Source organism: Oncorhynchus tshawytscha, linkage group LG06 (assembly GCF_018296145.1).
Source record: "Oncorhynchus tshawytscha isolate Ot180627B linkage group LG06, Otsh_v2.0, whole genome shotgun sequence".
NCBI lineage: Eukaryota > Metazoa > Chordata > Actinopteri > Salmoniformes > Salmonidae > Oncorhynchus > Oncorhynchus tshawytscha.
The window spans coordinates 66,229,656-66,243,598 of record NC_056434.1 but is presented as its reverse complement, the minus strand read 5'-3'; the positions used below and the strand labels follow the sequence as shown (position 1 = coordinate 66,243,598).

Genomic DNA, 13,943 nt, shown 5'->3' with positions numbered 1-13,943 from the left:
CTGTCGTTCTGCCCCTGAACAGGCAGTTACAAATAGGATTAGTGGATTAGAATTTGTTCTTAACTGACTTGCCTAGTTAAATAAAGGTAAAATATATTTTTTAAATTATCCATTCCCCCTCCCAGTCCTCTTGCTACGAGAGATCAAAGTGGCATCTCAATTTCCAGGGAGAAACCTGCTTATCAATGTACGAGTGAGTGTGGTGTATATACAGATGTAGGATCTTAATTTGACATATATTGTCACAGCGAGAATAATCCTGCAGCAACAGTATTTGAATATTTGGTCCATAATGTTGCTTGATCAGTGGTTAGGCTTTTAGCTGGCCAAAAATAGGCTACATGAAAAGTGCAATACTGTTAATATAACCATGTGTAGTGTGGGTTTTCAGTGAATTTATGCCAATCAAGAAGCTCATCTTCAGGAAAATTCTCAGCAACAAAACAGTGATCAAATTAAGATCCTACATATGTACCGGCTATGAATTATGCATAGTGGGATGTACAGTGTGTACAATACAGATGTAGGATCTTAATTTGATCACCCTGTTGCAGGAGAACATTCCTACAATGCAGAACATGTTTTACTTGTAGTTTACTAGAGGTTTAAAAAGGCTTAAGTTTGCAATTTCCACTTTGAAATGTCAGACCTGATTTTCCCTCACAAATTTTTTTTTCAACCCCTACAAAAAGTACCATTAATTATAATCCACATAATAATTCACATTTCCTGTTGCTGGAGGATTATTTTCCTGCTGTAGCAAACTGGCTCAAATTGAGATCCTAAATCTGTATGTTCGAGGTGCTGCTGACTTCATAAAATGAATTTTCATGGAAATGGGCAATAAAGTGTAAGGTACTGTATCTCATTGAATCATCATATACTGCATTGTATCATATCAATATATCAGTGCCTATATAGTATATTGCTGAGCATGGCAGGCCTATTTGTATTTGCCTCTGTGTGCACGATAGCAGAAGAAATGGGGTAGGTAGCATAACTGAGAAATACAGCAGTGTCTTGTGGAATCCATCTCTGCATTTCTGCTCCTCACCCACTTGCTCTCTCTTTTTCTACCTCTTCTCTCTCATCTCTTTCCATCACTCTCTCCCAGCCTCTCTTCCCCCCCCTCTCTCCCTCTCATTCGCTCAGCTGCTCTCCTTGTTGAGGGTGTTCCAATCTGCCTCAGCAGTACAGATCCAGCCCCGCTCTCTCATAAGAGCAGCGCATGCACGTACGCTCGCACACTCACACACCCAACACGCAGAGATACACACTCGCAGGCACGCTCACACACACACACACAGACGCACACGCAGACAGGCACACCGAGCAGCCTAATCTACCAGCTCCAAGACGCAGCCTGAGCCAGCTAAAAGACACAGCCCCATAACAGCAGACCAGCATGGATGCACTGAAGAAAGGATTCTCAATTGCCAAGGAGGGCGTCGTGGCAGCAGCGGAGAAGACCAAGGCAGGCGTGGAGGAGGCAGCTGCCAAAACTAAGGAGGGAGTCATGTATGTGGGTGAGTACAGGAGTGGTGATGATGGTGAAGGGTGTGGAGGATAGACCGAGGTGGTTAGCTGAAAATAGTACATCACAGTTTTTCTGTGGGATAATCTGGTTTCCGTTTTGATCCTGTGACGCTTGCCTGCTGTGCTTGTTTTTTGATGGGCGAGTGCACTGGTCTGTCTGCGATGTTTGAATAAAATGGGATCCACATCCAGGCAGTGCATGTGCTAAATCTTACTCGTGATGGAAACATAGATACTGTAGAGAGCTGGAGGGAATTTTGAACAAGGAAAAAGAGAAAGATGACAAAGGACCGAAGGAGAGGGGCAAGAGAATGGAGAAGAGCAGATAAAGGGGGCAGAAAGGTAGAGGAAGATATTTATTTGCACATGCCTCAGGCACAAGATGTTCTAATTTCAGAGGAAAAAGTCTGGTTGAGCAGTACTGAGGTATTCTATTCATTATGTAGTGGATAATGGCCAACAAAATATTGTCAATAATATTAATGGTCATATAAATTAAATGCAATCTCCTATATCTCTACATGTGACACACACATTTTAGTGTTATCAAGCTGAATAGATGTGTGTGTGTTCACATATTTAGATGGGTGTGTATGTGCTTGTTAGGTTGTATGTGTGATTGTACAATATGGTGCTACCGGGGTGAGAGGGAGGGGTCTCTGAATCTGCTATGCCACCCACCCACATGCCTGTCTGTCCGCTGCAGCAGTGAGATTTATCATGGGCGTCTCGGAGCGTGACTAATGCAGCTCGCCCCATGGTCAGAACCCCCCCGTCAGCCCAACCCCACCCAACTCAGCACAGGCCAGTTCAACAGCCCTGAGCACCACTAACACATACAGAACACTGAGACATTACAACACTGAATCATACACAGATTCATACAGAATGCTGAAACATGACTCTGTTACAGCGATGACAACCTGGAGAAGAGGAAAGGGAAGAGAGGGAAGGAGAGAAAGAGGGCAACGATAAACAAATGAATGAAACATTTGAGTCATCTGATTCCTGGTTTAATTTCCGGTAAAAGGAGGGGAGAAGAGAAAGGGAGAGAGAGAGAGAAAAGAAAAAGATCATGAGAATGAGGTAACGAGACGAATGAATGAATGGGTGGCGTACTCTCAGATTCCAATAATGACAGTTTCTCATTCATTGGCTGTCAATAAGCAGAGACAGAGGAGGAGGCTGTGGGATAATCCTTATCCATTAATCCAAAATCATCCCCACCACAGGGGATCCACCCTGTTCTGCTGAAGGACCTCGTGGAGCCATTCAGCCACAGAGGGCAGGGCCCATCACATTTCACTGGTTTATTGATCTTCACAGCGCTGTAAAGAGATCATCTGACCTCTAACATTACTGCTCAGTCATATCTTATCACCAGCTTCATTTTTGTCTCCTCTTTAAAATCTTTGTCGTTCTCTCCTCTTCGTCTGAAAGCCAATGCAGCGTACCAACCCCCCCCATCCATGTCAGTGTGAATCCCTATAAACCCATCCAAATTCATCACTGGACTTACTGTGGCTGGGACAGTCAGATCTGCCTTTCTATGATCAAACAACTGTCAGTCTTGAGACAGTGGCTCTCCTTCACTGCCTGCATCTCTTCTCAGTGAGCGATCCTGACAGACAGATAGCACTGATAAGTGGACTGTGGGGTGGACTGTGGGGTGGTGGTGGGGTGAAGGAGGTGGGGGTGGCAGAGATTGGAGTGACGGCTAAAAGAGTGGCAGCATTCTACTCCGGAAAGGCAAGCAGATATGCACACACAGACAGACAGCCATAGAGATAGCCCAGTGCCCTACCAGGCGAGCTAGCTGCGGGACTAAGAAAAGAGGGAGTGCCCTGAGAGTGCGGTCGGAGCAGTGGAGCGTGCTGAGTGTACTGACACACAGCAAAGGCCCACCAGGCATCAAGCACTTTACTGTCTGAGTCATCTACGGTATGAGAGAGAATGGATTAGGATTTTTTTTAAAGAGGAGAACCATCTCAAATCCCCCCCTGTCCCTGATCTGCTGCCTCTATCTACACTGAGTGCTAATCCTGTGTGTGTGTGTGTGTGTGTGTGTGTGTGTGCCCGATGCTCAGCTGCTCCTGGGTGGGTGGTAGACAGTCACGAGGCCTAGTGCTACAGGATGGTGAGTGTGAGGAGGGGAGGGAGAGAGGTAAAATCACAGTTGTGAGGTCAGAGTTACCTTTGTATGTATGCACACGTAATCATCCCATTATGTCTGGATTGTGCCGCTCTCCATTCAGCACCACATTCACTTAGCCATTTTGTTCTCCCTCCCTCTGGTCTCGCTTCCTCTTGTCTCTGACAGAAGTGTCATCTTATCATAGCAGGATGTGAGGAAACTCTAGACTACGACAGTGTAAATTAATCAGAGAGAGATGCAATGGAACCCACCTCAAATTAACACCCTAAACACACAATTGTTGTGCAGAGTGGCGTTCATGTGATGCTAAATATCTCTCTCGTGACAGACTAAACAATTAGCTTGCCAGCGTCCATGTGAAATCTGGTTCTGGGTGCAGAGATTACTACATACAAAATCAAAGATGCTATCATTATGAGACAATAAGGTGCTGTATTTCAGTTATCTTCGCTCGTAATCACTCTAACATTGTGTTTTGTGGGTGTGTAGTCATGTATTATAGTATCAGTATCTACCATCTTAGCTGCAGGGGAAGTATTTGTAACCACAGATTGTTCGATTCCTCACAAAAACTGACCATGTTACAACGTCGATAGTTGCTTGGCGATATTACCTCCTCTGTATTGATTAGAGCATTGACAATACAATAGCCTGGCTCTTGTGTCTGTCTGTGTCTGTCTGTGTTCTACATAGGACAGGAGGACTTTAGCCCATGGCAATTTCTACATCCCCAGTACTAAATTAGCCCATTGTTGTGTAAGGAGTACAATAACAATGACACGCTTGACAAGAGAAATGTGTTTTTGTGCGGGGACTGGGAGGGACTTTCAAGCACATCTCCCAGCTCAAAGGGTCAGAAGGGAGAACAGAGCAAGGCTTGTTGTGTTGGTGATTTGAATGGGAGGGAGGGGGAAACCCACTCCAATGCTTCATGCCAGTTGTTTTGAGGACGTTGAGTGGGTTTGGCTGGCCAGCAGGACTCGACCCATACAGTTCTGTGTCTGGTGGAATGACTGACCTTTTCTTCCCTCAAGGACTCTTTGTGAGGCAGAGATGGGCTGAGCTCCAAAGGGCCCAGAGAGAATGGGAGAGAACAGACAGTACTGGACCAGCTGAGCAGAACCCATTGGTCTTTAAACAGACACCAAGGATCTGGCCCTATAAAATAACCATGAGAGAGGGAGACTGTTTCTGTGCCCAAATCATTAAGTATTGAAGTGTTGGGGAAGCCTGTAGATGTTGACCGGGCTTGTACACTTCTCTACATATTGATTTGGACAGTTAAGGTAAAACTTTTAATTTAGCTCTGTACTCATTTTGGATTTGCGATCAAATGTTTCATGAGTCGGCAGTACAGAATGTCACCTTTTTCTTTGAGGGTATTTTCATACATATTTGTTATTTAGAAATGAAAGCATTTTTATGTATATAGTCCGAGCAAGGCAGTTAACCCACTGTTCCCCGGGCGCCGAAGATGTGGATGTCGATTATGGCTGCCTCCCGCACCTCTCTGATTCAAACGTGGTTGGATAAAATATGGAAGACACATTACAGTTGAAGGCATTCATCTGTACAACTGACTTGGTATCCCCCTTTCCCCTCCATTTGAAAGTGTTTTAAGTGTTTGTACAAATGAACGTATGTGTATTAATTCCTAGCACGCAATGATTACATCAAGCTTGTGACTCTACAAACTTGTTGGATTCCTTTACAGTTTGTTTATATGAAGAATGATGAGTAAGAAAATTACAGAGGCATAAATATCATACGCCAGAAAATGCTAACCTCCCCTGTTATTGGTAATGGTGAGAGGTTAGCATGTCTTGGAGGTATGATCTTTGTGCCTCTGACTTTCTCACTCATCATTATTCATGATTCCTTCATGATTATCTGTAATCATGGTAGCATTCATGTAGAAGTGATCAGAAACATATTCTATTCTTATTTACAATAAAAGTGACACAATACATTACTTACCATTCATTTCTTTTGGGCACAAAATCATCTGAAACACAACCAAAACAAACTGCAAATGCATCCAACAAGTTTGCAGAGTCACAAGCTTGATGCAGTCATTGGGTGCTAGGAATATGGGACCAAATACTAAACTTTGTGTATTGTATGAACATACCCTAAAATAACAGGTGACATTCTGTACTCTTGCCTCATATGAAACATATGAAACATCTCAAATCCAAAATGCTGGAGTATAGAGCCAAATTAAACGTTTTAGCTTCACTGTCCAAATAAATTGGTAGTAGAGTGTATAGTATATTGTACAAAACTTGGTGTCCTTACTGAGCTATTCCATATTACCAAATGATTTTGAAGCTGCATTGATGGTGGAAGGGGTGAGTTACCCCCATCCAATGTTAAGCTCTTTGAGTTTGCGAAACGCTATTTAAACATAAATCATCTACCTCTTTTTAAGAAGGTTGTTTCTCTCTTTTACAGGAAACAAGACAAAGGACGGGATGGTAGCAGGTGTGAACACAGGTCAGCGCAACGCTACCCACAGAAAATACACTGCATTACATTTCTAACTATACAGGGATCCGACTCACACAGGTTTTTTCACATACCAAATTTTGAGGAGAAACATTGGTCCAAGGACAGAGTATGACAACTCCCTGTCCCCTTTTCCCAGTGGCCCAGAGAACGACTGACCAGGCCAATATTGTCGGTGACGCAACGGTCGCCGGGGCCAATGAGCTGTCTCAGCAAACAGTGGAGGGGTTGGAGAATGTGGCAGTGAACTCCGGATTGGTGAACCAGGTGCGTCACATCCTGCCTTTTCATATTGTGAAGATGACAAACTCTTTTCCTCTATAGGGAACTGTGGGCTGGTCGGTTAGAGGTGGTTGAATTAAAGCCATATACAGTTATAACAAGGGCTGCAAAGCTATCGGTAATTAACAGGTCATGTATGGTAACTTCGGTAAATTATACTTGAATAACGTATACCGAATGCATTAGTTTATAGTATTCCTTTTTATGTTCTATACATATGAGTCCATATTGTCCATGTGTTTCTAGTGGATAGACCGTAGGGTTCAAGAGAAAATAGCCTAATGAATGAGAAAAGCATATAATCAACAATGGCACTCTTCTAACTATTGTCTTTTTTCACAACTCTCACCAGTTTGACCCCACAGCCTGGTTTGACCCCACAGCCTGACTAGACATAACAGTAAATATAAATCTGGGGACATTCAAATTAGTACGATATGTTACGTTTGGTATGGTTTTATAAGACCCAAAACGCTCTGAAGTACCCAAAAAGGCCACTAGATGTCATCTGATAAAATGTCATATTCCTTGAACGTTCCCAAAATTCTGGTAGTTTACTGGTAAACTTCAAAAGTTTCCATTATTATACCCTCCCCTTTGCAACCCTAGTTATAACAGAGTTGAGATCAGCCTTGGGATTCCAGGAGAGGAGTCTTCAACATGTCCTTCTATCAACAATCTAATCCTGGTCAAAAACACTGATTGTTCGAAGTTGACTTGTGTGCTAATTTCTTGTCAGTTATAAGGAATGCTGAGTTAAAGGATCAAAGCCTACTTGGACCTTTCGTGTCTGTGAGTGTTGTTGGTAACTTGTATTGTTTCTTCTCTTTCCATCCATAACTGGGGTGTCTGGCAGGAACAGGGACAGGAAGAAGCTGTAACTGAGGTGGCTGGTTCTGGTTTGGAAGGGGGGTGTGGTGGAGAGTTTAGTAGAACAAACGAATGAATGAATGCACTGCATGATGCTTGCTGCCTTTATTGCCTTGTGATTGACTTTATATGCAGTAATTAGCAGTCAAGGTGGATGCTGGCTGGTAGGCTACAGTGGTGTTTGGGTGCTGGTTGGCTTGAAGGAGGACAGATGGATGTGCGACTGCTCAGCTCCAAATGAGTCAACATTTCCTCAAGCTGCAAGTGTATGTTCACACTGGGTAGAATTCCAACCCACGTGAAACGTGGGGATATGGAACGTAAATTCCTTTTCATGCACTTTTCTCTCTCTGCGTTTTCTGACCTTGAATTTAAGCATGAGAATAGCATGCTATTCAAACGCTATTAGTTTGGGGTGGAGATGGAATAAATGCAGTGTGTCTACAGCTACACCCTATTCTGACCTTGACTTAATTCCACCATCTTTACGGGCAAGGAAACCATGAATAAGGTCTAGCGAACCTGCCGGGTCCATGTGGAAAAAGTATCTCCTTTTTTTCCCCGATTAGAAAGAACACCATTCTACATGTACTATAATTTACAACTTGATAAGAGGTCAATGAGTAATGCGTTTGGATAAGGGAATTATACATACAAATGACACTTGTTATGTGGCAGAAAACTGAAGGATATCAACTTTCCCACAGTAAAGTTTAAGAAACGCTGTGCCATTATGCAGAATTTGTATGGCCTTCTACCTTGCAGAGATGGGCACTCTCAAATGTAATTAATTTTTTATTTTTGGCATTACTATGTCTTAATTATCACGTTAAATATGAACCACTATCAGTATCGACCGTCTGCAGGCCTAATAACCACATATTCAACTGCCAATTTAATGTTAGTTCCCTTCAGTTGGTATAGCCAGCATTATCAGTCCATTTAATTACATTGTTTCATTTACCTTCATTTGTACACTTCTTCCTACATTACCATGGGTTGAAGAACTGAATGTGGACATTTTCAGAATGAATCAAACCACCTTTTTTTTGTGCGTAAAGGCTTTTCAAACCTGTTTGATTCAAAAATTATTTCCTAAACCTAAAGGCATTTACAAAATGAATATTCTTTTAATCTACCAATTGGTGCTGAAACTAAGACGAATATGCATATATTTAGATGGCTTTCCAGCAATGATCTCTAATATTCGGAACCTTTTCTATATATTCCAGTGAGTGTCGAAAAAATCTAACTTAAAGGTACATCATATTTAAAGGATGGCTTAAGATAAATGTACTGAAAACCCTACTGAATGAAAACTCAATGAGAAGATCTGTTGGCCAGCAAATGGGTTTTTAGCGATTGAATGAAATTTATTCCAGAGCGCACAAGGTTTGCCACACCTGCAGAGTCTGAATATCAAATACAAGAGAAGTGTGTAGGAAAATAATACATTTCCTAAATCTGAATCGGCCCCATTGAGAAAAAAATTGCAAGAACACAAGCCCCCAATCCCAAATCATACAATGAATACATACCATTGAAAAGATGTTATGAATTTAAAAGGTAGAGTATAGATCCCTTTCAAATATGAAATTAATGAAGGTTAATTTAAAAGCTGCCCGTCAGTATGTTGTGGTCATTTGTAGTGCAGTAAAGATGGCGGTGTCCCCGCTACATTAACATGCTTCTCCTGCCTCTGACCCAGCAGGCTGGGCTCTATGGCTGCAGGACAGATGGAGTGTACTCTGGGACAACATCTTTGTTTGTTCGCAGCATATTGATAGCATTTACTTAATTCCACTCAATTGAAATATGTTCTTTGTTCTTTGTGGGTGTGGGTGAACATGCAGGCATGCGTGAGTGTACGTATGCCGGTGTGCGTGTGTGCACATCTGTGTGTCCTTTCTTCTTTCAGGCTCTTTGTAATATAAAGCAAGATCCATCTGTAATTAAATCCACAGCCCTAACAATCTCTCCATCGCTCCTCACCGCAGCAGGCAATCAACCCCCTTCCTTTTTCAATCTCCCATCGCTCCATCTCTCTCCCGGCTCTATTATATGTTCGTTTTCAAAGGCACTAAAAAGCCTTTTGTAGGAGAGTACAGTAGAGGCAATGTCAGAGTAAACAACCGTAGACATACTATGATATGGCACAAATCATCCTCATTATCAAATTTTCCGTCACTGTTTTAGAATGTGGTAAGGACATGATTGCGACATCTTCTTGCTAGAATTATTCCCCACCGGTTCTAATCAGAGGAATAATTATATTGGTGATTGAGCTCATAATTATTCCCACAACAATAACATATTAACATTTCTATAACCAAATCAGGGAATATTGCTACTTCCATGAATAATCACAATCAAACTCCACACCATTCACCAAACTAATATCCTAATTCCATGCCAGGAGTCAGAATTATAATTTCTACCCTAATACAGATGATTGCCATGGTAATTGTTGGGCATTAATCAACTGAGGAAACTATCAAGGATCTTTTCTCCTGAGTGCCTGAGCCCCTGATATCTCAATTCATTGTCTGCCATTGAAGCCATAACTACCCTACTAAAGAGATGCCTGTGCATGTCGATTAACCAGAACCGTGGTTTGAAAACACTAACATCTCTCTTTCTCTCCAGCTTAACCCTCCTCCAAATCATTACTCACATGCTCAGCTGGAGATTACATCAGAGGAAGTTGTCATCACCATTCTCCTCTGTAGCAGCATGGGCGGCTGCAGAAGTAGTAGTAGTAGTAGTAGAGATTATGTATATATTAGTTATCTTGCTAATCCGCTTTCTTTGTTTGTGCCACACAGGGTGACTTCTCACAGGGAGCTGAGCAGGCCGGACAGTAGGTGAGTGTGTGTTTGTACTTGTATGGAGGTGTGTGTGTGTGGTCATATTTATGTGCAAGTGTTTACGTATAGTCAGGGAGCAAGGTGGTGTATCCTCTTGAAATAGCGATATGTTAATTTGATGTGCTTGAGGCAGTCCTAAAATTTGATGCAGTATCCAAATAACAGCAGGCGATCAACTAATATGTAAAGGTAAAGCCTTTAACTTACGAGCCATGACAAAAAGCCTCAGCGCACAGAGTCAAAATGGACATACAGTGACAGGTATGGGGTTAGGTGTGAGGTATGGGGTTAGGTATGGGGTTAGGTGTGAGGTATGGGGTTAGGTGTGAGGTATGGGGTTAGGTGTGAGGTATGGGGTTAGGTGTGAGGTATGGGGTTAGGTGTGAGGTATGGGGTTAGGTGTGAGGTATGGGGTTAGGTGTGAGGTATGGGGTTAGGTGTGAGGTATGGGGTTAGGTGTGAGGTATGGGGTTAGGTGTGAGGTATGGGGTTAGGTGTGAGGTGTGGGGTTAGGTGTGAGGTGTGGGGTTAGGTGTGGGGTTAGGTGTGGGTGTAGGGTTAGGTGTGAGGTGTGGGTGTGAGGTGTGGGGTTAGGTGTGAGGTATGGGGTTAGGGGTGAGGTATGGGGTTAGGGGTGAGGTATGGGGTTAGGGGTGAGGTATGGGGTTAGGGGTGAGGTTAGGTGTGAGCTATGTTAGGTGTGAGCTATGGGGTTAGGTGTGAGCTATGGGGTTAGGTGTGAGCTGTGGGGTTAGGTGTGAGGTGTGGGGTTAGGTGTGGGGTTAGGTGTGAGGTGTGGGGTTAGGGGTGAGGTATGGGGTTAGGGGTGAGGTGTGGGGTTAGGTGTTAGGTTAGGTGTGGGGTTAGGTGTGAGCTATGGGGTTAGGTGTGAGGTATGGGGTTAGGTGTGAGGTGTGGGGTTAGGTGTGAGGTGTGGGGTTAGGTGTGGGGTTAGGGGTGAGGTATGGGGTTAGGGGTGAGGTATGGGGTTAGGTGTGAGGTGTGGGGTTAGGTGTGAGGTTAGGGGGGTTAGGTGTGAGCTATGGGGTTAGGTGTGAGCTATGGGGTTAGGTGTGAGGGTGGGGTGAGGTGTGAGGTGGGGTTAGGTATGGGGGTTAGGGGTGAGGTATGGGGGTTAGGTGTGGGGTTAGGTGTGAGGTATGGGGTTAGGTGTGAGGTATGGGGTTAGGTGTGAGGTGTGGGGTTAGGTGTGAGGTGTGGGGTTAGGTGTGAGGTATGGGGTTAGGTGTGAGCTATGGGGTTAGGTGTGAGCTATGGGGTTAGGTGTGAGGTATGGGGTTAGGTGTGAGGTATGGGGTTAGGTATGGGGTTAGGTGTGAGCTAGGGGATTTTTTTACACCTGGGTATCAGTCAACCATATCCTAATGCAGGAACTACATGTTCTCATATATTGAAAGCACACCTCTTAATACATGGGGACTGAAAATTAGGGTGGTGCCAGATAATCGACTACTCTGCCAGAACGCACATGTTGGCAAGTCCATTTTGATGAATACATCTGCAGCAGAAATCTGTTACTTCTGCTTCTCTCACTCACAATATTTAAAATGTTATTTCTCTCTCTCAGGAGTGTTGGTCCTGACCTCAGTGATTAGCAGCGGTCTCCCTCGTCTTCTGTTTTAGAAGAGCTGCTGCTTGTCCTGCGTATCCCATCATCACCTCATGGGTCCTGGGGAACCTTACTGCCCCCAGCGTCTCCTCTCTGATGCTTTCTTTGTGTGAATCGATCGAAACAACAACAAAAAATCTAAAAGATCCTCCCCAACCAAAACAACCCTCAACCATAAACACTCTACACATTCCTACCCTAATGCCTTTACCGTCCATATACCTCATCCCGGACATTTACCCACCTTACCACTGTGACCATCCTCACCCACCATCCCCTGTGCCCACTCAAGATCACCTTACCACACATACAGTACACACACGCATATACACCACAACGTTGAGAAAGACTTCTCAGAACAATATATATTTTTTTCTCCCCAAGAGTTTCGGCAATGTGAGACTTACTGGTAGTGTTCACGCTGTCAGCTAACGTAACACCTGTACTTATACTGTAGATGTACTTATATCAGTGTATGCTTTAGTCAGGTTTGTTGATTAATATGTGTTTGAAGCCTGTGTATATTTAACCCCTTGTGTCTTAATGCCTGACATCCCCTTATTATGACAGATCGGGGTTCAGGGTCGGAGTGAAAGTGGAGTTATGGGTTAACAGGATCATATTGTCTGTTTTACTCCCCATATTCGCATGACCGATCACGTTACCCAGTCTCACACCTTCAATGGGGCTGCAGTACATACAGGGAACTATGTATCTCATAAACAGATACTGTCTGGTGTTTCCAGCTGTCTTTCCACTCAAACCTGGGTCTGCAATTATAGCGTTATCAAAGAGAGAACGGTTACATCAGGAGTTTGCAATGGCCTTTATAATTTCACTAGTTGCAATGAAAGGCAATAAATAAGATCTGTTGAGGTGTTTTTGCATGTGATCAGATTAAAGATAAAGTGCCCAACAGATTCAGTATGTAGGCCTACCTCAGAAGTGGATGCAAGTAGTCGCCAGGTGAAATACCTTGACATCAGTGGTGGCTGGTGGGAGGCGTTATAGGAGGATGGGCTCATTGTAATGACTGGAATGGAATATATGGAACGGAGTCAAATGTGGTTTCATGTCATTCCATTTATTCCATTCCAGCCATTACAATGTGCCCATCCTTCTATTAGTGCCACCCCACCAGCCTCCACTGCTTGACATCCCATACATCTGGTCTCAGAGGAAACAAATCTCTCCACCCATTCGTCATGCTTTTACTGCTCAGTCATACAAGACACACCTCCTGTCACTCAACAATGTGCCCTGGCCCCTCCCCTGTGTCTGCGCTCCTGGCTAAAACAGGTCTTTTAAACCATAACAGTGTTTGCCCTTTGAAGCCATCTGAAACGAGACTGCATGTTGCCTTACTAACAACCAGACACATACTCAGACACACATTCATTGGTACTAAAAACAACCTCACAAATTAAAATGCACATATCACACATTTATCCAAGAATTAGAGGTGACACACATTCACACAGACATGCAAATATATGTTGGTATCAAAGCAGACTCTTTTATAAACAGTACAACTGAACTGAAATAAAAATGTTTAAATCCAAAATACTTTTTTTCTGTTTTTATTATCTTTCACTGTGGCATAATAATTTCCTGAAACAATACCAAATTGAGGCAAACATACCTAGACTGCTCATTTTAATTATTTACACTTTCTATTGCATGATATTCTTGGCTACTCCTTTATTATTCTCAGCCCACCCACCCCACACACATCTGTGCAGTGGAGCACAATTACTGCCTCTATAAATAATACCATACAGTGTAAACTAGATGACCATTCTGCTATTCTATTGACTTGCTGGCTGCTGTGCTGATTTGCAGAGAGACCAACAGCAAAGGAGCAGTGGCAGCAATAGACGTCATACGCTCTCCCAACTGCCACCTGGTGTTGAGTGGTGAGAGCAGAGCGCTTGGTTTTTGTTAGTAACAGCCACAGGGCTATAACTTATTTAAGCCACATGTCCTGCACTTCCATTTGCATCAGAGTGATTTGCCAGGGATAGGAGAAGAAGCAAACACACCTTCACCACTCAAAGCATGAACACATACCTCGAACACATGTCATACAGTACAT

General features: G+C 43.4%; 1 protein-coding gene across 2 annotated transcripts; it reads left to right on the top strand.

Moving 5' to 3' along the window:
- Positions 1-1,171: 1,171 nt before the first annotated feature.
- LOC112252922 (synuclein) lies at positions 1,172-13,412 on the top strand. Of its 2 annotated transcripts, XM_024424625.2 has the most exons (6): positions 1,172-1,526; positions 6,146-6,187; positions 6,339-6,466; positions 7,338-7,367; positions 10,177-10,215; positions 11,807-13,412. In XM_024424625.2, exons 1-5 carry the CDS (start codon positions 1,406-1,408, stop codon positions 10,213-10,215), a joined length of 360 nt encoding a protein of 119 aa, XP_024280393.1. In that variant the 5' UTR covers positions 1,172-1,405; the 3' UTR covers positions 11,807-13,412. The 2 variants fall into 2 exon arrangements, with proteins under 2 accessions (XP_024280393.1, XP_024280394.1); XM_024424626.2 differs by lacking the exon at positions 7,338-7,367 and having other exon boundaries at positions 1,180-1,526.
- The last annotated feature ends 531 nt before the right edge of the window (positions 13,413-13,943 follow it).